Genomic DNA, 25,882 nt, shown 5'->3' with positions numbered 1-25,882 from the left:
GTTTCAAAAGGTTCCCATTCACCGTGGATATTTACTGTGGGACCATTGGACTTACGAGGAAGTGAGTAAACATCTTGTTTTGTATTATGTCAAATACGAATACAGCGATTACAAAGTAAACACTACAAACTTTCTTTAAATGAAGGACTACTTACGTTTGATCATTGATAGGCATGTAAAAAGCTCTCCTAATGCTCATTAGCAGCAGCACGTTAGCTGCACAACAACTCCAGCCACCCTCCTCCGGGGAACGAACTGTAAATTGCTCTCCGCCTGGCGGTTTGCCGGTCCGCGATGACAATCGACAACCGGGTCGTCATGTCAAATAATCCAGGATAGTTATGTGTGATTTTCCGCTTCGAAGACTTTGAAACATCACTCGGTTCGGGTTAGCATGTCGGCTAGCTGTCACGCCTTCTGGTTTGTTTACATTCTCCGAAGCCGGGGAAGGGAAATGACATATGTCCGATTTAGGTGTCATAAAATATCGTTCGGGAGGTGCGACAGTAAAGGTGAAGTCGACAGTTTTGACCATTATGGAGTAATTTTGCCATGTCGTCTTGAATAAATGTATTTTTATTATTTCATATTCCATTCAGCACAAGACTGTTATTTGTCATGACCATGCTATTTATTTAGCAATTGGGGAAAATACTTGGATAAAAAGAATATCCTGTAAAAATATTGAAGTAAAGAGACAGAAACAATGACATTTTGCCGCTCTCTTCGTCGCGTTTTCCTCGTTGTGAATAGTTCCCCCTCGACTGGCTGACTGGTCCTTCTCAAGCCATTTATAAAGCTATTGGGGAAAAATACTTGGATAAAAAGAATATCCTGTAAAAATATTGGAGTAGAGAGACTGAAACAATGACATTTTGCCGCTCTCTTCGTCGCGTTTTCCTCGTTCTGAATAATTCCCCCTCAATGGGCTGAATAGTAAAACCGATGAGCCCAGTCTACCGCTGACGTCATCCACCTGTTGGGGACGCTAAAGCCCTATAATGGTAGGCGTGGCTATCCGGCAGATTAAAAGACTAATTTCTCGTCATCTGTGCTTTGCTAAATTGTTGTATATAGTCGAATCGTCTCAAAATATGATTCTAATTCACATAATAATGCCATTTAAGACTTTTTTTCTCATGTCATATGCTCTTTAAGGCATTTATTAGTAAATTTTGCCTGTATGCATCTAAACAAAATAAGTTGAAAGCGCACGGTAGTACTTTGTGGGTCAAATTCGCCTGATGTAAACGTTTCGCTGATGTAGGACATTTTGGCAGAACACCGAAACCCTAACCAATAAGTAATATAACAAAAACATCCGCAAATGCATTCAGCGAAATACAGTAAGATGCAAATACTTTCCAATAAACAAGTTTTGTTTAACTTACGAGGCATATATTTAAGGAGTGGTCATCAGATGTTTTGCTACATTTTTGAACTGTCAGAACCTGAGACCAGTGGTGACTTAATTTTGCAGTATAGTGAGAATCAAGTCCTTTATATCTCACCTATTTGAAAGCCATGCATCAAATCAGTCATTGCTGAGGAGGGCGGTTGTTGATCAGCAGTACTTGTGTCTAGGTTGTCACTTGTTGTTGGTTTAGTCCTGGGCTTGCGTGTACTGGAGGAACGACCAGGCATTTTTTTCCTTGCAAAAGTTATCGCGGGAAGAATGTCATTTTGTGCTGCGTCTGGAATGTCTTCGACTTGGGTGATTGTTGGATTGACCACTTCTGATGTTGAACTTTCATCCTGGCCTGTAAAAACACCGATAGAAAAACATTATCTTAACCCTTTCATGCACGAATTATGACTTTTTTTTTTCCAACTCTTACAGTGCACTCAATTAACTCATTGGCTGCCATTGAGGGCGCTAGATGTTTAATCCATTTTGACGAGGAGCAGTAAATGAACGTGTATTCATTCGCCCCTCCCTGTCAAAATGGATTGGCTGTCCAGCACTGTCAATAGTACTGAAATATGAGCATTCACAGCCAGTCCTCCCAGTTGAAATGCATTGCACGTCCATCGTCATCAATGGCATGCAAGTTAAATACTATGGGAGAAAAAAACACCTACTTTAGAGTGTTACTTGGGGCCATAATCAGAGTATATTTTTATTCATTTTAATTTAATTTATTTAGCTTTAATTAACATTGTATTAATTTATAAATTTATTTACAATTAAATAAAAAAATTAAAATACAGTACTGTAATCATCATTAATAAAAAAAAAAAAATCTAATATATAATTTTTTTAATCACCTGTAAGTCTATCCTAAAGAGTTTATTAGAGCTAGAAGCAAAAACAGAGTTTATCAATTTGGGAAAAAAACCTCTACTGGGCTTACCAATGTTATCAACTGTGACGACAACAAGAAAAAGTCCATATATCAACCTGATATATCGGTTGATCTTTAGTGACAATCAGCATCAACAACTATTGAACTCACTCATAACTCACCCAATGGAAAGACATGCTCGAAATCACTCATTTGCAAGGGGGGAGGGTGTTGTTCGGCAGGGATGATATCTTGGTGGTCACTTGTTGTGGATTTTGTCTTCCGCTTGCGTTTTCGTGAATAATGACTTGTTTCTTTTTTCCTTGCTAATGTTATCGGATGAAGAATTTTGGTTTGTGCAGTATTTGGACTTTCCTCGACTTGAGGAATTGCTAGATTGTCCACTTCTGATGTAGCTTTACCATGGCCTGTAAAATAAAATCAGGAAAGGATTGGAGTTTTCAGTTAAAAAAATATAGGTTTTTGTACTTCATACATGTACAGCCTCTCACACTCCCTCCTGAAAAGCAGTGCGACCAAACTGTTTTTCTTGGTCAGTGCAGCTGACATTTAGGTGCTTAAAGTTAACAATGACAGGTTTGTAGCTATGATCTGACCAGACACCTTCGGGTAGCTCTATGATCAAAGGCACAAATGTGTTAATCATCGTGAAGCTTGGTACACAGTGTGAAGTGTGCTGTGGCAACTCATTTTTTAAGTGAGAGGCTATTTATGGCTGCGTGAGCGTCACAGCAAAAACTTTTTTTTTGGTATCGAACTTTTCGTACTTCAATTAAACGAAGACTCGTAGCAGCAAAATTAAATTCGAAACTTTTTTTCAAATCGAATTACTCGAGTTAATCGATTCATCATTGCAGCACAATTATTCATATAGGACTGGGTTGTCAAACTTGAATTGCAGCCTGTGGAACAATATTTTTGGACCCCATCTAACATCCAATTGCAGTATTAGTGAGGCTTGCCCATATTTTGCACACAAAAAAAAAAAAATCGATAATTTTGAACAAAATGAATGAAAAGGACAGATTTGGGGGATGGGGACTGAATAGTAATAAAGTGTATATATTAGTGTAGCATTTTTTCTTTTTTTTAAAGCCATGAATAATATTTATTAAATCAAATTAATAAAAAACACTATATAATATGCAATAAATTGACTGATGATAAATTCAAACATCTCATGTGACCTCACATATATGTAGCTAAATGTAGCTCTTTGGCTGATTGGCATTGGCGATTGAATGACTGATGCAAGCCCCTCCCAGTTGAAATGGATTGGACGTCTATTGCCGTCAACAGGCGTTTTCAATATAAATTTCCCTCTTTTACTAACAACTACAACACATACTCTGTGAACCGAGCTGGCAGTGAATGAGTTAAGAAAATGATTAATTTTTCAAAAAGATGTCTACCGTTGTGCCCGATATCCCTGAAAGGTTTCAAGAACCCCCCGCACCCTACACCCCAAAAAAAGACACTTCTGAAACTCTCCCAACAAAATCCTGTACAGATCCCAAATGTAATGCATATCAAATTAATCATTCAGGAAATACCTGGGCTGGCGTCATCAAAAGCCATCTTGGTTTCAGGCTCCACTTCCCAAAGACCATATTGGACAGGGTCAGCCATCTCCTCACCCAAAGCATCGGGTTGATCAGCAGCAGCTACTGCACGTTTACGCAGCGGTGGCACAAACATGGGTCGAGGAACTACGGATGTGACTTCATATTGTTTAGAGTCATTTAAATCATTCTTCTTTTCCAAACTTAAATCTGTTTGGACCGCTGCATCTACTACATTTTTACTACATGGCAGCAAGACAGGCAAGGGAACCTTTGCGGCAACCATGGGATCTGACTGGACAGCGATATCTTTCACATCTTTGATTCGTGATTCCACCTTCGTATTATTTTGCTCTTCAGCCACTAATACCAAAGGATCTGACTGGATCGCTACATCTATTCTCTGTGGTGGTACGATAATAGGGATTGGAATTAGGGGTGTGTCTTCCTGATGTACAGGGACCTCAACATTGTTCAGGTTTTTAGTCCCTTCGGTCCAAGGATCTGATTGCGTGGCTACATCAGCCACTTCTTTAAGTTGTGGTGGTATAACAACGGGCACTGGAAGCTGAAAAGAAATCCTTAAGTAAATATACTGATGTGAAGACAATATTTGTAAATAGAGATCCACCAAAAATTCGGTGGCCGAAAACCGTCGTCCGAAATATGATTCAAAATGTGGTTTTGGTTTCAGTTAGAAACATTTTTTCCCACTGAAACAACATTACCGAAAGCGGAAGTTGCATTGGTGCAGGCAAATAGCTCCGTAGCTTGCACTTGGAGGTTATGAGAGGCAACACGTCCGCTGAATGAGGATGTGTTGGCTTGAAAATTCGCACTTAGAGTGGAACAGTTTATTTTTGTAATTAAAAGCATTAAGAATTCATGTTCCAACAAAACTAAATCTGAATAATAATTGACCAAATTGTGTTTATGAATATTACATAAATTCAAAACATACAAAATATTTTGAATAATAATTTGTTACAGTCTTAATTTTTTGTTTCGGCCAAGATTTTTCATTTTGGTGCATCACTACTTCAAACCACTTAAAATGTTTAAAATTGTTACATAATGAAACGTACAGTTATAGGCAAAGCCATTGGAACTGGTGTGTGCTGGGAGTACATGTTCATAGGCACTGGGACAAAGACTGGCACAGGAACTGGCACCATTACCACCTTCACTTTGTCCCCCTCTTTTGAGCAGCTTGCTGGTGGTGGTGAAGGAGCTGGGAGCAACATAAGAAAATATTAAATCACTAACTGAAAAGGAATGAAGATTGATACACATCTCATGTTTTTCAGTGCATTTGCAGAGGTAACGTGTGCCTTAATCTCAAAGTTTTGCACTACTAGCAGCGACTATATTTTGTTACCAGTGTTGTTTTCGGCAGCCCTTTTAATTTTCTTCTTGGTATTATGGACGAAAAGACTTCTTAGTCATATTTAGTCATTTCAAAATGTGTCTTCATCTAGTTTCAGTCATCGAAAACACAAATTTCGTCTAGTTTCAATCAACGTTTACTAAAAATACATTGCTCAAAAAAAATAAATAAATAAAGGGAACACCAACGTAACACTTTGTAGATCTGAATGAATTAAATGTTTTTATTAAATACAGTGGTACCTTGACATACGATAGCTTTGACACACGATCTTTTTGACATCCGACGTAAAATTTGACACGCCATTTCTTTGTACATCCGACGACATGCTCGAAATACGACGATTTTTGACAGCGCCGTAGATTCTTTGTTTTGCCCGAAGACTGATGCACGGATGATTTTCTTGTGAGAGAAATCAACACTGGATCCAAAAACGTTAGTGCAGGCGGAGGAAAAAAAAGGTGAGGCTAACTATTGAAATGAAGATGTGAATGATGGCAAAATATGAGGGCTGACAATAGGGCCGTAGAATGTCTATCTCGGCCGACGGTCCTCCTCTGTTTGCCAGTCTTTACAAGTTAAGGTGACAATTGTTATTGTGGTAACATCGCCAAAGAAATCGCCAGCTTCGTCAGGTTTCTAATCATTTATTCCATCAACTCGCCTAGTGTCTGCTGCTGTTGACGCCAAGATCGAAACAGAAAGTAAAATAGCGCTCTCTTGCTCACAGTCTCAGCCCCACGGTGCGTTCAGGTACAGCAAAAAAAGGCCGCCACATTAGAACCAATTTCATTACATTATTGCAGATATTACTATCATTATTGCTATCATTATATTATTGTTATTCTGATTTTTATTCATAATTTATTTGTTTTGCTCTTTGTAATTGCCATTTTCAATAGTAAAAGCAGTATTTATTAAGGATTTAGTGTAGGTTTTTGGGCTGCGGAACGAATTAATAGAATTATAATGTATTCCTATGGGAAAATCCTGCTCGACATTTGACCATTTCGACTTGCAACCAAGGTCCTGAAACGAATTAACTTCGTATGTAGAGGTACCATTGTACTTTGTTCTTTCCATAGTTGAATGTGCTGACAAAGGTCACACAAAAATTATCCAAGAATACCAAATGTATCAACCTAAACATTGCTACGACGCATTCTAACTACACATGCGATTAAAAAAATGTTACATATTGCGAGTTTATGACGGAAACTATGGCGAATTTTCATCTCGTTCTCGTCTTATGTTTAATTCTTCCAAGATACGGTTTGAGCTCGTCATCGTCACGCCATCGTCATGAATAAAAAATTGTTCAATGAAATATTTCGTTATTGCCATCGATGACGAAAAGAGCATTTTGTTACTGTAGTCAAGTAGATTTTTTTTCCTGCTGTTTGTACATTATTTTTACATTATATAAACACATTTATATATATTTTACTTTTACTCCCAATTTTTAAAAACAAATGAAAAATGGTCCATACGTCAGCAACAGGGGAGAACGTGAGCCTGGGTGCACACAGAAGTGACACAGCAGATTCAATTGCCTTGGTTAAGAAATTGTTTCTGACATTAAAAAATATTTCTGAGATGAAAAACAGAACATTCTATTTAATTGCTTCATTAAATTAGCTTTTATTGTCAGTTTAGAACATTACAATTTTAAAGCTATGGTAGCATGTTTTGATTGCACAAAAGCTTAAGTCACTGTATATTGGAGGAAAACTATTTTGTCTGCATTATTTTTATTGACTGTCAAAACGGATATGTATAGAACTGACAGTAACAATCCAGTTTCACTTTCCACTTGTGTAATTTAGTACATTACAGAGACTACTTTTTAACCTTAAAATACATCGATAACTAATTATACTCATACTTCCCACAAGTATTGTGTATATTTCTACTTAAGTACAGAGTATGAATAATTTTGCTAGTAGTGTTGCATTTACAGATGCAAATGGAAAGAAGTCTTCAGTTTTCTCGCAAGGAGGAATATCGAAAATAGCAGCTTTATGATTCCATAATGGCTGGTGTTTGCAATGACAATAGTTTTAATGATCAGTTCTCTAAAATGAAGCACCTCGTTTAATTATCTAGTCAATCACAAAATAAGAGCTGGGCAACATACGTGTAAAACACTCACCTGTTTCTTGGACTGTCTTCATCTTTTTAACAGCTTTTTCACAGTCATATGACCTAAAATCATCTGCTTGGAAAGAGGGAGCTGTGATTAGCTTGTTCCTACAGCTAGTATTTGCAAATTGTAAACCTGCTACCACAACACACGACTGCCTTGCTACAGTAACCCAAGTAAACATATTGTTCAATGCGCATGGGTTGCCTTATCTCATTTAACTCCCTGAGATCTTGGTGTACATGTACGTGGACATCAAATGTTGTACATTGTAACTTTTGAAAAGTCATGAATAACGCCAGAAGAACGTTCAATACAAAACATTACTGAAAGACCAATGTTGAATCTTCATAAACATGTATCACATTGTTACCAGTTTTCATGTTTCATACAGCACAGCTTTGCAACGAAATTTGTAAAATAAAAAAAATATATACCATACCAATATATACCAAATGGTGTTGTAATTACCTGAAGAATCTTTAGATGGTTCGAGGAGCAGACATAGGCTCTCTTGATCCATTGTGAATGGCCGGCAAAGAACGGACTTATTCTTCATTTGACGTCGGGAGGTTGGGGACCCACGCATGGCATCTGTTTGAGTACTCGCCTGAGCATTTTAGCAACAAAGACAATGATTTAAAGTGTTTGCCCTATATTCCTTCTAACATAGTACTTATTTCAGAACATGTAATACATACATGATCAAGAATCTTGCCATCAAGGCTAGAGTTTGGAACTCCTCCTATAAATGGGTGGGAAAAAAGATTAAATGTGATTTTTTTTCCTTTAAGACAAGACAGTGTGGACAGTTTATACTGAAAGTGACACACCAAAACAACAGATTGCTTTCCGAAGGTAAATATGCTATTTTAATAGTATGCCCGACAACAGCATAGTTTGCGGCAGGTAAAACTTATTGAGGTGGAAGAAAAATAACATTTTGTCTACACATTTTTCGATGACAATAAGGGCTGGATGACCAAATTGTCCAATAAAATCTCAATTAAAAAAATAACTGATTTGGAAATCACCCATTTCTAGCTGCCACCGTGGCCTGTATCAACGGGTGAATAATTGAACTAACCAGTGAGAGCAATATCCGATGGCACACTGGGCTGAGTTGCCGAGCCATTTGCGAGTGACACGACATCGGCTATGACAGGGTTAGCTTTTGAGGAGTGCTGAGGCTGGGCTGGAGCTGAAATAGGAGCGAAGGAAAAAAATCAATTTAAATCAAACATCTCACACTAAACAATACATCTCTGCAACACAAACCAGGTCAACGAAAAACCAATAGGCAATTCTGATACGATAATGATCAAGCTCTTCTCACATCTTGCAGTACTTTTCAGTATTTCATCACTAATATTTTATATCGGCTGGTGAAATTCGTATGCTGTCCCACCTCATTAACCCTTTAACACCTAACCTGTCGGCGTCGACAAAATTACGCATATTATCTTTGAAGCCTCGTCAGGCTATAATTACATCACCCACGTGCCGCCGGTTGATCTCATTTGAAAGTGCGGAAGTTGAGGTCCACGTCCGTTTTTACTTGAAGTCAATCGCCAAAGTAAAACAGGACATAATATCATTTGAGTTTTGTATTTTTTTAGTGCCCTCATAAATAAGCATTAAAACGCTACATGGACCAAGTTTTTATGTCCATATTTCCATCATTTCACATCCCTTTTCAAAACCAAAAGCACCACAATAGACTCCATATCCCAGGAGCCATTGTGAGGTCAAGAAGGACGGATGTAATGTGAACATTTTTAATAAATTGCCAAGCGAGGCGCCACCTAAGGAGAAAGGAGGCAAGGTAGGGCGCGACAGCTAGTTGGATTGAGCGAGCGACTTTGAAACGTGCGGAATGAATCGAAAACTAAATTTAGCAAGCTAATGCATTATTTCATCAACTCAAGGAAGAGGATGAGTCGGATTTGTCGTTGGTTTCTTCGGATGAGTTGCCGTCTCGGCGAGTGAGAAGTGACAGCAGCGTGCAAATGGTGGAAGAGTGGGGTGTGGTACGTAGTGTGTGACGTAGCCCTGGGTCTTGTTCTAGAGGAAACTGAGTGGCACGCCTGAAAAAATTTAACTGAACTAGCCTATTGTCAATATTTTTGAAAAGACTTTTTTCAATGTTATACTTGAATTTTTTTTTCTTCACTATAAATCTTTTCAAATTTGATTGCATGTATATACTTTTGATAAGCTGATGGGTACAATACCTAACCTACCTAACAAAGAGATATCCTCCAAACCATTTTTGTGTTATATATACAGTATATATTAACTATTTTGCATTCTATATAACCTGTTTTGACCATAAAACTATTCAGTCTTATTTTTTTTCTGTTGAATGTTTATTCTAACAAGTTGAATAAATATTATCAAGCTTCAAAATGGTTGGTCAAGCATGTTTAGTTGTCAAAGAGACATCAATATTACAAATTTTGACAAAAGATTTTGGGATTTTTTTTTTGTCTTTCTGGGTCCTAAATGTCTATTATAATTGCTCAGTGAAGAAAACAACAGTTTGGACATTCAGGTTATGGTGTCCTGAAAAAAGGGACCCAACCTGACCATTGTGAACATTTTTTTCCTTTGAAATATAAAGGCAACATCAAAGGCATGTAAATTTGGACAAAAGACGGTTAGGTGTTAAATGGGGTTAAACTCCAAAAATGTTATAGCTGAAATTATGCATTTCGCCTTGGTATGGGCAGAGTGCGACCCCTTGTCCCCCGTTTGTAACATGCTAATATAATAGTTAGCCATTCTGTAGCAGAAAATTATAGTTATTTCAGTGTAAATGAAAATAATCAATAAAACACAAGCAAAAAGAGAAGCTCTTTGTTGTAATACAGAGTTTTAAGTATAGGCGGCGCCATATCCTACTGCATATACTCTACATATGCCTAAACCAGACATGTCCAAAGTCCGGCCCAGGGGCCAAATGCGGCCCGTGGTCAAATTTCATCTGGCCCCCAGCCTCTGTCATAAAATCAATAACGTCTGGCCCGGACACAGTCTTAATAAATTAGTCAGCAGTACTGCTACCAGCATATGAAGTAGCTTCCACACTAAATGCTGCTCCTCATTTACCCACTAAAATGCAGAAGCACTCTGAGCAACATTACCCTGTGTGACCCTTTACTTCACAATTTTCTAAAATGGCGACAATCAACAAAAAAAAAAGTTGACTGTGACGGCCGACGGATAGAAAGGATAGGTGGAAATTGGACCATTTCTTCACTAAAATACACAACGACTGCCTCATTTGCAAAGAGACCGTCGCTGTTTTTAAAGCGTTCGATGTGAGGCAATATTACCAAACAAGACACGCTGACATGTACAACAAGATTACAGGGAAGATACTCAGTGAGACATTGAAGCAACTTGAAGTTAGTTTAATTTCTCATCAGCACTATCTCGCAAGTGCACAAGAGTTGTAAGAGAACGCCACAAAGGCTAGTTGCGAGATTGTTAAAATTGTTGACATTGTGAATGAAAAAAATAATAAAGCAAATGTGACATACAGAATGGCTTGCTAAAATTTGCTTAAATATATTGTTCTACGTAAATGACGTCAAACAAGGTCGGCCCTCCACATTTTTACCAAACCAAATCTGGCCCCCTTTGCCAAAAGTTTGGACACCCCTGGCCTAAACAAAATGCTTTTTCAACACTACAATGTCTACAGCAGGACTCTCCAAACCAAGTCGTCAAGGGCCACTGTAGGTCCTGGTTTTTGTTCCTACCAATCAAGCACAGACAGTTTAACCAATGAGATTCCACCTCAAACAAGCAGCAACTGACTGCAATCAACTGATTGCACTTGCAAGTGCACTAGTGCACTAGTGGTGAAAAGATGTGATCTTGTTTTGTTGGAAGGAAATCCTGCACCCACTGCGGCCTTATGTGAACTCGTTTGGAGATCCCTGATCTACAGTCTAATCTCAAATGGCAATTCTGACATCACAACTTAAAAATTCTTACCATGAGGTGGTTCTGCGCCAGTACAATTACTGTGGTGGCTCGGTTCAAAATTCAGGGAGCAGTACCCGAGCAAGCAGGTCAAGTTGCAAAAGTTCCGCACTGAACCCATGTACTGCAGCTTCTCATTTAAGTAGCCCTGCTTCCTACAACTGTCACATCGACCCATCTGTACATCAGAGAATAATAAGGTCAGACTGATCACAGAATTGGTTGATGTTCGATTAATACAACAATTAATGGAACTTGTGTTGTTTATTTCCTTGATTGATGCAAGGGCTGATTTGGCGAAAATTGCTTCATGATAAATGCAGACCTCTCCTCCTTACCCCATAGTAGAGTACAGTGTACTGGGACATGCAGAGAGGCTTGCAGAACTCTTCCAGCTTGCCTCCATAGTGACTATGCAACATCTTTTGACTAATGCTAAAGCAATAGCTGCAGGGACGGCAGGGTAATTGGTTGGGACGAGATGTTAGAGCCAATTTGAAGCTTTGTTTACATTCTGAAACAAACAATTAATGAAATTCAACAGTCATTTAAGGTCACAAGCAGGATAAAGCCCAAACCCATTGGCATGGAAAACATGTATTGTAACATGATGATTGATTTCTCAAATGCTGACTCACGTTTACTGCAGAAGAAAATGTCTTTCCCATTGTAGTGGATTGTGTCAAACGGCATCTTGTCCCTCTTACAAACCTCACACATTGCCAGGATGTTGTTATGTGTTTTATACAGATCACAGCATGCCATAGAGCAGAACAGAGCTATCTGATCCTGTAAGGGAAAAAAATGGAACAATTATTATTATCATTTCTTTTTTTTTTTTTTAAGTTGAAAAAGCTATTGAGGGAAGAGCACTTGTCTTACTTGGTGGCCAAAAAGCAGCGGCTTGGTAAGGATCTGCTTGGTACACTGATGACAGCTCACTTTTGGGCTGTCAGCTAGTCTACCCTCGCCTGTTTTTATTGGCTGAGAAGAGGGTGTTCTGGGATGATCTTGCCCAGGTGCAGAAGTTGAGGTCAAGCCAACTGATGGAGGAACCAGCGGGGGTACTGAGCTGTTACTGCCATGGTGGCTGGGACAGGGGGCTGAAGATGGGTAATCCTGAGGAAAAGGAGGGACTGAGCTGGCTCTGGAAGTGGGCCCAATTCGTGGGGCATCCCTTGGAGAAGATTTTCCGTTCATTAGATCTGACCCAGTATGTCCAGTTTTCTGTTAAAAAATATATAGTATATATAAATAAATTGATTTGCAATCCTCAATCTCATGTTTGCGAGTCCTTGGTTTAGGACGAAAACTAAAATATGATTGTATTCATTGCAACTATGCCAGTTTTATGAAAGGTTGACTTATTTTACACTTATCACAGAGTGGCTTGCTTTTATTTATTTACACAAGTTCTATTGTTTATATTTGAAAATAAAAATAAAAGGCATTTAAAGTCTTTTTCCTTGCCTTTTTGCACCGAAAATTAACTATTAAAAATGAATAAATCCCTGCCTTCCTGAATTTTTTGAAAATACTCAGAAACAAAAAAGTAGTGTTTCTTTTTTTTATTTTTAGCGATTCACGATCAGTTTTCACCTGAAACATAATAGAAAACGATGAACTGTTAATTTCCATTTAAAAAATGATAGTAAACTTTCTGGTTTTTCAAAATCTTTGTGTCAATGTATTACTCTTTCCAACTATTCCATCTATCCACTCATACTCCCCCCAAAAATATTTTAAAACATTTTGAATTTTTTCTGTCACATACCTACCTGATGGAGGGGAACTAGTGTACAATAACAAAAGTGTCACAGCGGGTGTGTATGGATATAGCTTAGCTTCAAATCATTCAAAACATGTTTTATGGCATACAAATCGATACTAAATCATCACTAGTCTGTTAATTACAGCCTTCGAGTCCTCAGTTACTCCAAGGCAATAATTAATCAATAGTCAGTTAAACACAAGCGACAGAATTCTGTGTGGTATACTGAATATTATGCAATTATTGTACCATTCTTACCCTGAAAGTAGACACACATTCATAGGAACAAAAGTTCCTTATGGTGCCGTCCACCATTGCCAAGTGATACTGAGGAATCGCTACGGTCTTGCACAGACAGCATGGAAATGCAGCTCCTGTGGAATGGACATAAACATCTCAGGATAACAAAATCATGTTTTTAACTTTTAACTAATTTTTTTAGAGAACCACCGCATGTGCAATTAAAAACAGTCTTTGTTCCAAGGGCGTAGGTTTAGTCTAGGGCTGCAGGTATCGAATATTTTAGTAATCGCGTAATCGAATGAAAATTCTATCGATTAATCGAGTAATAGGATAAAACATATATATTTTTAGGTGAAGAGCAATTATAAATATACATGAGAAAACAAGACATTTCATCTAATATTGAACCATTTTCAGGCAATCAATGTCTTTATTTTCGATGTACCATGTTGAAAACAGCCAACAATTGCATCTCAGATGTAACTAGAATTAAAAAAAGACTAATTCACTGCTTTCACTCAAAAAACTTTTAGATCTCATAAAATATATATATATATTTCTTAAGTAAAAATGCCATTACGCTTGATAACACACATCACTTAACACATCTTTTCCCACGTTTCAATTGAATTTCTATTTGTGTCAAGCTATTTTTAAGTTCTAGTTAAGTTTTAAGTTTAAAGTCTAAACTGTAAGTCCTGATAGGATTTTGAGTTTTTGCAGTGTTCAAAATAAATGTATGATACAGACTGTATTGGAGCACATTAGGGACCAGTGCTACTTGGTGTTTTATCCAGCAATGACTACTGAGATAAAATTGATAGTCAGCATCATTAAGTTTTTATTTTACACCCCCATCATTCCACAGCGCTTTGTTATGTTAAAGCCTCTATGTAAGACACGTTAGCCACGTATCGACATTGGTCATAATTAATAGAAAACTAGCCCTCCGCAGGGCTAACGTTACATGAGCGAGTGACAGTAACGTTAATCTTATTTAGGGCTGCAGCTATTGAATATTTTAGTAATCGAGTAATCGACTGAAAATTCTATCGATTGATCGAGTAATCTGATAAAACAAATATATTTTCAGGTGAAGAGCAATTATAGATATACATGAGAAGACAAGACATTTTATCATTTTCAGTCAATCAATGTCTTTATTTTTGATGTATATTGTTGAAAACAGGCAACAATTGCATCTCAGATGTAACTAGAATGAAAAAAATGACTAATTCACTGCTTTCACTCAAAAAACCTTAGATCTTATTTTTAAAAAGTATATACATATATATATATATATATATATATATATATATAAACACACCTAAAAATGCCTTTACGCTTGATAACACACATCACTTAAAAGTTAGGATTTTTTCCCACGTTTTTCAATTAAATTTCTATTTGTGTCAAGCCATTTTTAAGTTCTAGTTAAGTTTTAAGTTAGTCTAACCTGTAAGTCCTGATAGGATTTTGAATTTTTGCAGTGTTCAAAATAAATGTATGATACAGGCTATATTGGAGCACATTAGGGACCAGTGCTACTTGGTGTTTTATCCAGCAATGACTACTGAGCTAAAATTGATAGTTAGCATTATTGAGTTTTTATTTGACACCCTCATCACTCCACAACGCTATGTTATGTTAAAGCCTGTATGTAAGACACGTTAGCCACGCATCGAAAGTAATTTAAACCTAGCCCTCCACAGGGCTAGCGTAAGGTGAGCTAGTAGTGACAGTAACGTTAATCTTATATATCAGCGCTTAGCGCTATTTATTAGCGCTCTACTGCTTTAAGATGGCGGCTGTTTGCTAACGCTGCCCAGACGCGGCCTAGTCTGTCAATGTGCATCTAGTTCAACATACATGTGATCTCTATGAGACTCATTGGACGCTACCTGCAACTAACGTAGCATGTGCGGGCTAGTATTTAGCAACGTCGGCGTCGTTTGTAGCGGTTGTCGGCTGCAGTAAGTTTTTTTTTTTTTTTTTTTTTGAACTTCTTCCTCTACGCACGTGACATCAGCGCGTTGTCCTGCATTAAAAGTAGTCCGAGCAAAACGTGATGCTTAGAGCTGTCAAAATAAACGATTACTCGAGGTGAATAAAATTACTCGGATCAGTTTTTAAACTCGAGTTGCTCGAGTATTCGTTTCAGCTCTAATCTTATTTATTAGCGCTTAGTGCTCTTTATTAGCGCACCACTGCTTTAAGATGGTGGCTGTTTACTAACGCCGCTGACTCTGTCATTTTGGCATCTAGTTCAACAAAATACATGTGATATCTATGAGACGCATCAGATGCTACCTGCTACCGTCGTAGCATCATGCGGGCTAGTTTTTAGCAACGTCGGCGTCGTTTGTTGTCGGCGGCTGTTTTTTTTTTTTTTTTTTTTTGCTTTTTCCTCTACGCACGTGACATCAGCGCGTTGTCCCGCATTAAAAGTAGTCCGAGCAAAACGTGGTGCTTAGAGCTGTCAAAATTAAACGATTACTCGAGGTGAATAAAATTACTCGGATCATCTTTTAAACTCGAGTTACTCGAGTATTCGTTTCAGCTCTAGTTTAGTATTAACATTAGTAGGGGCGATATAACAGCATAACCTGCACACTTTTTGCTTGGGACGGGACATTAATAAGACCAAACAGATTGGGTGTCGGGGGTCAGGGCTACAGGGACCGGCAGATTCAGCATTAAAAAGGGGTAAATGTAAGTCTGAACATAATGAAAATAATTCACTTAATAATGGTAGGTGCAATTCTATCATTACAACATATGGAACGGCAATCTAAATTCAGTATACAACTGAAATCATTATAAAATGCAAATAATGTAGCTTAAAAGTTGGTGGGGACAATCTGAGAATCCTGAAAAGTTGGTAGTGCTATGTCCCTAGCGTCCCTATGCAAACCTACGCCCTTGGTTTGTTCACAAGTAATGTTCAATGTTTTAAACAAAAAAATGATTGATTAGTCTATTCATGGTGGATGCTGTTGTTTATGAAAAAATGGGGATAGGCAAAACTCGAGATCGGCAGGTCTGGGTTTTCAAAATGGGTGTTCGTCTAGAAAATTGTGGTTGGCGCACCCTAGTATAAAGATTTTTCGAGGATTGAACCTACCGCTTAGAGTGTGTTGTGGTGGTCGGCTCATTTGCACACAAACAGGTGAACAGTAAAGTTGAACTTTTCCCTTCTCATCTCGCTCCATGATGCTGGCTGACACGATGGCAGACTTATGACATTTGGCACACTCAACTGTCCTTCGGCAGGACTGTTTGAACGGGACGCAATGAAACACAACCTTTTACATGACAATTATTTTTGATTGTGAGTTATCCCGTTAATAAACACACTCAAACCTACCTGTTTGTAAGTGCCAATGCAGGTGGGACCACAGAAGTTGAGCTCAGATTTTTCAATGGTAAGTGTATGATAGGAGTCTGAACTACTGTTACAGTAAAGTCCACAGCCTTCACAGCAGTTCATGGCTAACTGTCGCATCTTGCGCCAAGTTACAAAACAAGCGTCGCTGCAGAGTCTGTGCAGACGGCCTTGGTGACTGACCTCATGTTCGATCTGGTGATGATCAGAATGATTGAAACTTATTAAATCAAGTGAAGTTTACAGTATGAAGGGAATCAGTCTGCCATTCAAATTGAGATTAACTTGGCAAATTGACACAAAAAGTGTTCTTTGCAATACAAGTTCATGTCATTGATTACCCGGTTAGTGATTCTGCACACACTACAAATAGCACTTTCCACCGGTCGCTCAGCAGGTTTCTCCTGTGGCTTCTCAATCTTCTTCTCTGGCCGTTTTTCGACCACTTTTTCAGGAGGCTTTTCAATTTTTTTCGCCCTGTGTCTAAAGATTGACAAACAGTGCTGCCCACAAAAGTGCAAGTACGTGTTGTCATCAGCTGGGATCGTTATTGTGTCCCGAGCACGAACGATTTCACTGCAAAACGACAAACGCAAAGGCATAGGTTGTAGTATTAAAGTACAACAGCAAAGTGAAAGATAACAAAACAGTATTGCCCACTTAATGCCATGTAACTTAAGGGAAGATTTGCTAGGCTTTCTAGCCGATATTTGCCAACTTCAACAAATATATGTACACTGCTGTCTTTATCTTATTATTAAAACTTCTTATCACTTCTGTCTTTATCACATTAGGTCAAATTTGTTGCATTGGCCCTGTACAATGTAATGACAAAATGAATATTTTCATCCATCAGTTAGTTGTAAATAAAACACTTCACCAAAACATACTTGTTGCATAGAGAACATAATTGGTTCTTGTTTGTTGGGGGCAGATGTCCTGTCAGACAAACCGTCGAGCAGAAGAGTTGTGTTGAGCCTTTCCTTTGGAAAGCTGTTTGACCTTTTAGCAGAATCTAAACACATGAACAAACCATGAAAAAAACAAAAAACAAACAGGCTGCTATTAGACTTTCACATTTTAGAAGTTGATCTATGTTTGTGCGAGTAGCCAGAACACTGGCTAGGATGTAATGGTACCTTAAAGCAGCCACTGCAACGAACACTCCCAGGAATGAGTGGCACTGGGGGTCGAGGGGGTAGTGGTGTCAAAGATGAAAGTGAAGTCTGGATTGTAGCTGGAGGTCGGACAGAAAGGGGAGCTACTGCTTGCAGAACAGCACCTCTACCCTGAATAAAAATGGTTGTTGGTTGGGGAGGAGCTGCAGTCACTTGATGGGCTGGAAAGTAGAAAGAAACAAGAGGTTGATAAAACAAAAAATACTGGCATATGGAACTTTATCATTCAGTGCAACCGGAAAGTAATCACAGCGTCTCTCTTTTTTAACGTTTAGATAAGTTACAGCCTCAATATTCCCCTCAAAATTTTTCACACAACACCCCATTATGAAAAACAAATACAGTGGCACCTTAACATACGAAACGGACGTGAAATTTGACCCATCATTTGTCTCGACATATGACGACATGCTCGAAATACGATGATTTATGACAGTGTCGCAATTTCATTGTTTTCCCGCAAGACGGACGCATGGCGAATTTTCTTGTGAGAGAAATCAACCTGGGTCCCAAGAAGGTTAGTGCAGGTGGTGGAAAAAAGGAAAAATGTGACGCTTACCATTGAAATTAAGAAGGAAATGATAGAAAAATATGAGCATGCTGTGCGCGTCCGTGAACTGGCTCAACAATACGGCTGGAATATGTCTACGATCTTCGCCAGTCTTTATAAGTTAAGGTGACTATTATTATTGTAACATCACCAAAGAAATCGCCAGCTTCGTCAGGTTTTTAATCATTTATTTCAAAACTTGTGGAACACAACATGCCTGCTGTATAGTACTGATGTGTTCTAAGTTTTAACCTTTGCGTTGTTACCTCCGCTTTCACCTTAAAATAAATAAATAAATAAATAAATAAATAAATAAATAAAAAGAAAAATGAAATTTTGGTTTTGTTCCTAGGGGGCTCTACACGCATTTACGCCTTTTTTTTTTTTTTTTTTTTTTTTTTTTTTTTTTCTTAAATACATTTTATCAAAGTTTTCACCAGTGTTCCCCTGGCTGTTGAGTTTGGTGAGTTTTGAAGCATTCTGAGGGGGTCAAAGTAGGGCTCAAAGCGTCGGTGGGACAAAGAATGACTGCTAGGGGTCGCTACATCGTGTATTTGGAATTTGTCTTTACACGGCATCAAAGATCCTGTCTTGACCTGCCTGCCGATTTTGGTGCATTTTGAAGCATTCTAAGTAGTGATTCACGTAATGCATTTTTTAACAGATACTGATAACCAATCATTTCCTCCTCCTGCCAACCCCCAACCGATAACCGATAATGTCAAGCTGATAATTCTATTAAAAGATATACTATATACAATTTTAAACTATACACAAGAGCAAATATTTGCTGTGCAAAAATAGAATAGCTACTTTTTCCACACCAAATGTGAACAATATTAATGAATTAATATTAATACATACAAACAGGCATGAAAATGGGTCAGTGGTTAAAAAGGTGAGAAGGGTGTGGAGGACATATGTTCCGGCGTTCTGCCAAAATGTCTACATCGGCAAAACGTCCTATATGAGGCGAATTTGACACCCAAAGTACTACCGTGCACGCTCAACTTGTTTTGTTTAGATGCATACAGGCAGAACGTACTCAAAAATGCCTTAATAAAAGACTTAAATGTAGTTATATCAAATAAGGAAGGTCTAAATACGCTACGTGACTAATGTGGTCAACTGCTTTAAAGCTACCACAAAAAAAAACATAATGGTTAAAAGTATGGGAGGGTAATACATGCAAAAAGTATTTTTGAGGGAATGAAAAGGTAATAAAAAAACTCAATAAAAACAAAAATAGTGAGTACTCGCCGCTTTTAACTGATGTGCGCATGTGTGCGAATGTTTGCGCAAGAGCACTGAGCATTGTGTAGGACGTTTCGCCGCGTAGCAAGGAATTGCCGAACACCGGTACACTGTACAACCCAACAAAATACTGTATTGAGCTCTGTCGAACCACACTGTTTCAGTAATCTGCAGGAGGCACCACAGACACATATACCTTGTGCTGGCCATGTTTTATTTAGAAACAAAGTTTACTTTGAAGCTAAACGAGTTAGGTGTTCAACACTGCACGAATGTTGCACTGAAAAAAAGGTGCCACACGTCCCTGAAATACCAATTACAGTGATATTAGAAAGAAGCTTGTATTTCTTCTTTTAAATTACCGTTAAATACACAAGCTTGTAGCTAACTTAACGGGAGCTATTTTTTCACCGGAGATTTGGCTAGCTGTGGCAGTGTTCGACACAAGCTGCAACAAACGGCAGTAACTTTGTTATACCGCAAAATATGAAAAGGATTGAAACCATTACCCACCAAATTCAATACGCTGGCAAATGCAATCATCTAAAAAACATTGGGCGTGAGACCTCTCCTCGTCCAGCGAACGTGAATTTGTGCTTAAGGTAAGATCATCCGTCGCAATAAGCGATCTTTGACGCTATCCTTTTTTTTCCTCTTCAAGCTTGTTCCTCTCTCAGCGGCTGTGAGACTTAAATTAAAACCTCGACGAAGTTGCTCTCCTAGCTAAGCCTAGGCTAACATTCGTCTTTTTAAGTTTTTAATTAGTTTTTATATTGAATTTGAAAGGGAAATGTGTTTTGTTTTTGGCAAATTTTTTCATTGTGCTAATCTGTTGAAGCTACTCACACATGGAAAAATACTATTGTACGTTTTAAATGTATTCATTTTGTATACAGTGGCCAATGGGAAAACCCATTGGCAGTGCATCAAATACTTGTTCTCCCCACTGTATTTCAGTTACCACGATTTGAGAGCTCAATAAAATGAAGAAAAGTATGTCTTGTGTTTTGTTTTTGGGTTCGGTGGAATAGCGTCACTGACACACACCGCAACAAACGGGGGAAGGGGTGAGTGCGCGGCACTTTTGGCTGTATTTTTGACACACGAAAAATAATAGCGAATTCCGTACTACGGTGTGACAGATCATTTGAGTGGTTTTGAAACAGCGACGTTTTGAAACCATGGTAAACCGTGACACTGGTAACTGGCACATGCCTACAACCCCCCTTAAAAAGTTTCTCCTCGGATCTACACAATTCACATAGGTCACCCTTTTTGACTTCAAAAAGGCGAATTTCGCCCAAAGGTGAGAGATTTTCATGCCTGAGAAAGTAAATACTTAATTGCACAAAAATGTCATTAGGAAGGGGTTGAGGCGCTGGCATAGAATTGGACAAAAATGCGTTGACTGCGCACATCTGGAGGTTAAATCGAGCACATATTTATCTGATTGCATTATCGGTACATTTTTATATGGATTCTCGGTGTGACGTCATAATTGCCATTATCGGGCGATAATTATCGGTGACCGATATTATCATGCATCTTTAAGTCTAAGGGGGTCAAATTGAGCTCTAAGGGGCTGCGAAACAAAGAATAACTATAATAAATAATAATTAGGGTTGTTCCGATCATGTTTTTTTGCTCCCGATCTGATCCCGATCGTTTTGGTTTGAGTATCTGCCGATCCCAATATTTCCCGATCCAATTGCTTTTATTTTGCTCCCGATTCAATTCCAATCAATCCCGATAATTTTTCCCGATCATATACATTTTGGCAATGCATTAAGAAAAAAATGAATAAAACTCGGACGAATATATACATTCAACATATAGTACATAAGTACTGTATTTGTTTATTATGACAATAAATCCTCAAGATGGCATTTACATTATTAACATTCTTTCTGTGAGAGGGATCCACGGATAGACTTGTGACTTTGTATATTGTGACTAAATATTAGCATCTCGTGTATTTGTTGAGCTTTCAGCAAATGATACTGTAGCCATGCCCAAATGCATGAAGGGAAGTGGAACCATGACTGTGTGTAGTGCTACCAATTGATACAGTATATCTTCTCTGCGTTAGGAAGTAATATAAGGTGATAAGAAAAAGATCAATTGCTACCTTGCTTTCCCACACTGCTTCCCATGATATTTCTAAACGTAGGGAGAGGGATTGTAAGGCTTTAGCCGATTAAAAAAAGGCTCCAAAGGCTGCCAAAATTCACTCTACTCATTTCACGCTGCCTTTTATCTCTCTATATAGGTAAAACGGCGCCATTACAGATTGAGCGCGACAATGCGTGAGTGGATCGTGCAGTGCATGTATTAATTGCGTTAAATATTTTAACGTGATACATTTTTTAAAAAATTAATTACCGCCGTTATCGGGATAAATTTGATAACCCTACCTTAAGCCTTAACTAAAGACTCTGGATGAGTGTAACATATTATGTTTGTAACGTTAAATACAATTAGAAAACGATTTAATTAAAAAAAATATATATATATATATATATATATATTAAAAAAAGGCATGGCCGATATTTTTTTGCCGATTCCGATACTTTGAAAATGACATGATCGGACCCGATCGATCGGCATCGACATCTCTAATAATAATAACAATAACAATAATAATAATAATAATAATAATAAAACCGAGGAACCACAATAGCTTACCTAAAAAAAAACATTGTCACCTGCATAGCCATACTGTTCATTTATGGATGTGTTCTAAGCTAAATAAAATCAAATAATGTTTATCACAACAACAGTTATCTCAAGAAGAAAACAAAACATGTTTTAAGGTGCAGTACCCCTACTCTGGATTTTGAACTGCTTGAACATTGTTGTTTCTTTTTTTTATTTTTTTTTTACAAAAATAAAAAAAAACTCAATGGTACTTTTGACATACCCAAACTTGAAAACGGGCTAGTCTTGACCCAAAAACAATATATTGCAGAGGTTTAGTGTTTTCAGGCGAAGTTAATTTACAGATCAAATTTTATTCACTAGCAAAAATATGGGCAGATTTTTAACACAAGGGTTAAATGTATATGAAAGGAGAAAACGTATACACTCACCCGTAGGTGGCGCAAGTGTGTTACCTCCGCCAACAGAGTAAACAGAGCTGATCCTGAGCTCATCCTGGAAACCACAAATAGAAATGAGCGGTTGAATTTTAGAAGTAAATACTAGTATATACAGTAGCAAACAAAACAGACCATGTGTCGTAAAAATGTGATGCAGCTTTGTAATCTCTGTGTTTGAACATTTTAGCATTTTGAGCTGGAATGAGGGATTTCAAACAAATTCACCTTGAGGAATTTGGAATGAGGAAACAAAATGGTAAGATGTTTTTACAGGCTGAAGGCCAGTCAAGGTGCTACACAAGTAGTTTTTTTCTTTTCCTTGTGGAATCTCCCTTCCTCTGCCATTCGTGAACCGATCGTCTTGAAACTTGTTAGCTATGTAGCATTGGTCAATATCTATCACTCATTGTAGCCTAATTTTTATATTTTTTGTTGATGATTAATTAATTCCTGACTTATTAGTGCCTGTGTGGTCTGTAGGTTAAGAGTTAGCCAGTAGCGTGTATACACGAACAGCCTTCAGCCTGTTATCAGCTGCAGCACACTCGCGCTTGTTTTATGTAGAGATCAACTGGGCGCAAAGTGAACTGCTTCCCGATTGCCCCAGGATATTGAAAAAAAAAAATGTCAAGGGTAAGGTAATAAAACAAAACATTCTCAATCAGGCAATAAATAAGTTAAATAAATTTGTAGCATGAACTACAGTGTTTGAGCTGATCACTCGCCGCTTCTCCAGTTGCGAATTGAAATATAGTGGGGCCATCATTTCCTTCATAAAAACACATGCCCACTTGCTGAATTAGCAACTGTTTTATCTACAGTGAAATATAATTTTGAAACAATGGCACTTACCTCCTGATGTTCTAGTTCTTCTTTGATTTGTCTTGCATTACTCTGAGGCAATAAAGCAGCATCATATCCCTCATCAATTGGTTCATCTTTAACGGTGATATTGGGAGACAAAGGAGGGTTGCTGCCTTCTACAGGAGGGCGCGCCGACTGCTGACGTAGAAAATATAGAAACTTGATGTTACTTCAAGCATTTAAACTCATATTTAGCGAAAAAAATACTTTTGAACTAGATGTATCTTTTTGGTAAACACCTATGTCATCACCTTCCATAGGTATTTTTTCCAGTCGCTTTAGAAAAAACTATTCAGCGTATTTATTCATAATTTCATTTTAATTGCAAGAATTGTTCATTTTCAGATCGCAGCAATTTTAGTTGAGTTGTTCTCAAACAGTTTGAGTCACGACACCAATGAACCAAAAAATTTGTATTTAAAAATGGCTGGTCGGCAACTAGTTCAGCGTGTAGCTCTAACCCCAACTCCACCACATCATCCTAGTGGTGATAAGTGGTATAGATGAATGATGGACGGAATGCAAGACAATGCAACAATTTAAACAGTAGCACCATTCCCAAACAGTGGTTCTAGGAATGGGCTTCACTTAGTGCGGGGCGACATAGCCAAAGTTTGATATCACTCCAAGATAATGCATTTTTATAATCTAAAAATTACATCAGCTATTATTTAGGAAAGTAACATGGTCATCAATATCTGCTGAGGGATCATATCTGAAATGTCATCTGGTCTCAATATTGAACATGCTAATGTTAATTGCGTTAAAATAAACATCTTGCAAACAACAGGAACACAAAAAAAAAAACAGGATTTGGAATGCCATTGTTGGCCAAGACAAAATTTTACCAACCTGTACGTGCTCTTCTGTTTCTTTCGTCTGATTCACATTTCCCACATCTGAGGAGAGTTAAAAAGTCATGTTATGATGGGTGACTTTAGAACTTATTTTTTACTTAATCATATTTCTCAATCGGCCAGGAAAATCAGCCAGGTGATCGGAAATCCAGCCTGTTCACGTCATTGTCAGTGGATCGGAATCGGGTTAATAACATCCAGTCTTTGAATTTTATTTATTTAATTTTAAACATTAACGTATCGCTGAATGCCAGCCTTCCCAACTGAAATGGTTTTTATGTCTATAACTGTCAATGGCAGTGAATCAGTTCAGGAACAAAGTACAGATTTGTAAAGATACTGTATACATGAAGAAGACAGTAATCCCTCGTTTTCCACAGTTGATGGGAACCAGAAGCCCTTGCGAAAAGTGAAAGACCGCAAAGTAGGATTTGCCCCCCCCACCCACTCCCAAATTTTTTTTAAAAAAGGTAGAAGTAACCAGTATTTTACATGTATTTACTTTGGATGTCCCGATCGCATATTTTTGCATCTGAATCCGAGTCACCTGATTTTGAGAATCTGCTGATACCGAGTCCTGGGCCAATACTGAAAAAAAGTGTTTTTTTTATTTGTTTGTTTGTTTGTTTGTTTGAACAAAAGTTCCAAACATGTTACATTACTGTACTTTTTACAGTACTTCCTCTTCCGCTATTTTTAAACACATTTTTATATCTTTTGGCAATACCATTGTATTTCTGAATATTTTGTTACTTTAGCCTTTAAAAAGTACAAAAAAATCAATTAGACCTGAACAATATTGGAAAAAAATAACATTGCGATATACGTATATTGCCATGGTGTGCCTAACTTTTTAAGGTGCACTAGCACAAAACGTAGGTGCACCCACATTTTTCATTGCACACCACCTGGACGTCGTGGCTGTCCACTCACGAGCAGGTAGTGGGTATATGATTCTTCATTTGTGGTTTTAAAAAAAAAAAAAAAAAAAAAAAAAAAACTAAAATTCTCCTAGACATGTTGGAGGTTTGTAGCTTTGGGTGCTATCAAAGCAGGTAAAAATTGAGAAAAGTACCGCTTAGTATCCCCTTGGAGGTCATGGGGGTGTTTGGCGGTGCTCAATTTGCGGGTAAAAGTTGAAATTTCCCCAGGAGGTGTTGGAGGTTTGTAGCTGGCTTTCGCAAGATGCATTTTGCTGGGCTTTTGCACAGCTTTTTAATTATATGTTGTATTACTTTTCCCAGCGACACTGTTTTCTGGTGACACAGTTAAACCTGGGCGATAAAACGAT

At 37.9% G+C, this 25,882-nt stretch overlaps 1 protein-coding gene across 2 annotated transcripts in view; it reads right to left on the bottom strand.

Moving 5' to 3' along the window:
* The window catches only part of LOC130930984 (zinc finger MYM-type protein 4-like), a 73,921-nt gene that overhangs the window by 35,330 nt on the left and 12,709 nt on the right, over window positions 1-25,882 (bottom strand). The window contains exons 3-23 of one of the 2 annotated variants that reach the window (XM_057859389.1): window positions 24,587-24,633; window positions 23,723-23,869; window positions 22,862-22,925; window positions 17,930-18,129; window positions 17,681-17,805; window positions 17,132-17,366; window positions 16,773-16,985; window positions 16,530-16,680; window positions 13,421-13,536; window positions 12,274-12,618; window positions 12,030-12,180; window positions 11,730-11,905; window positions 11,404-11,569; window positions 8,486-8,599; window positions 8,100-8,143; window positions 7,870-8,008; window positions 7,408-7,470; window positions 4,954-5,099; window positions 3,860-4,436; window positions 2,468-2,713; window positions 1,512-1,760 (exon numbers count right to left, since the gene is read on the bottom strand). In XM_057859389.1, the coding sequence (XP_057715372.1) occupies window positions 1,512-1,760; window positions 2,468-2,713; window positions 3,860-4,436; window positions 4,954-5,099; window positions 7,408-7,470; window positions 7,870-8,008; window positions 8,100-8,143; window positions 8,486-8,599; window positions 11,404-11,569; window positions 11,730-11,905; window positions 12,030-12,180; window positions 12,274-12,618; window positions 13,421-13,536; window positions 16,530-16,680; window positions 16,773-16,985; window positions 17,132-17,366; window positions 17,681-17,805; window positions 17,930-18,129; window positions 22,862-22,925; window positions 23,723-23,869; window positions 24,587-24,633 (3,714 nt within the window). Of the gene's footprint in view, window positions 1-1,511; window positions 1,761-2,467; window positions 2,714-3,859; window positions 4,437-4,953; window positions 5,100-7,407; window positions 7,471-7,869; window positions 8,009-8,099; window positions 8,144-8,485; window positions 8,600-11,403; window positions 11,570-11,729; window positions 11,906-12,029; window positions 12,181-12,273; window positions 12,619-13,420; window positions 13,537-16,529; window positions 16,681-16,772; window positions 16,986-17,131; window positions 17,367-17,680; window positions 17,806-17,929; window positions 18,130-22,861; window positions 22,926-23,722; window positions 23,873-24,586; window positions 24,634-25,882 lie in introns of both variants that reach the window. The other variant, XM_057859388.1, reaches the window with a different exon arrangement.

The sequence above is a fragment of the Corythoichthys intestinalis genome, chromosome 15 (assembly GCF_030265065.1).
Source record: "Corythoichthys intestinalis isolate RoL2023-P3 chromosome 15, ASM3026506v1, whole genome shotgun sequence".
Taxonomy (NCBI): Eukaryota; Metazoa; Chordata; class Actinopteri; order Syngnathiformes; family Syngnathidae; genus Corythoichthys; species Corythoichthys intestinalis.
The sequence above is the reverse complement of the archived record's forward strand: the minus strand, read 5'-3'. Positions and strand labels throughout refer to the sequence as shown.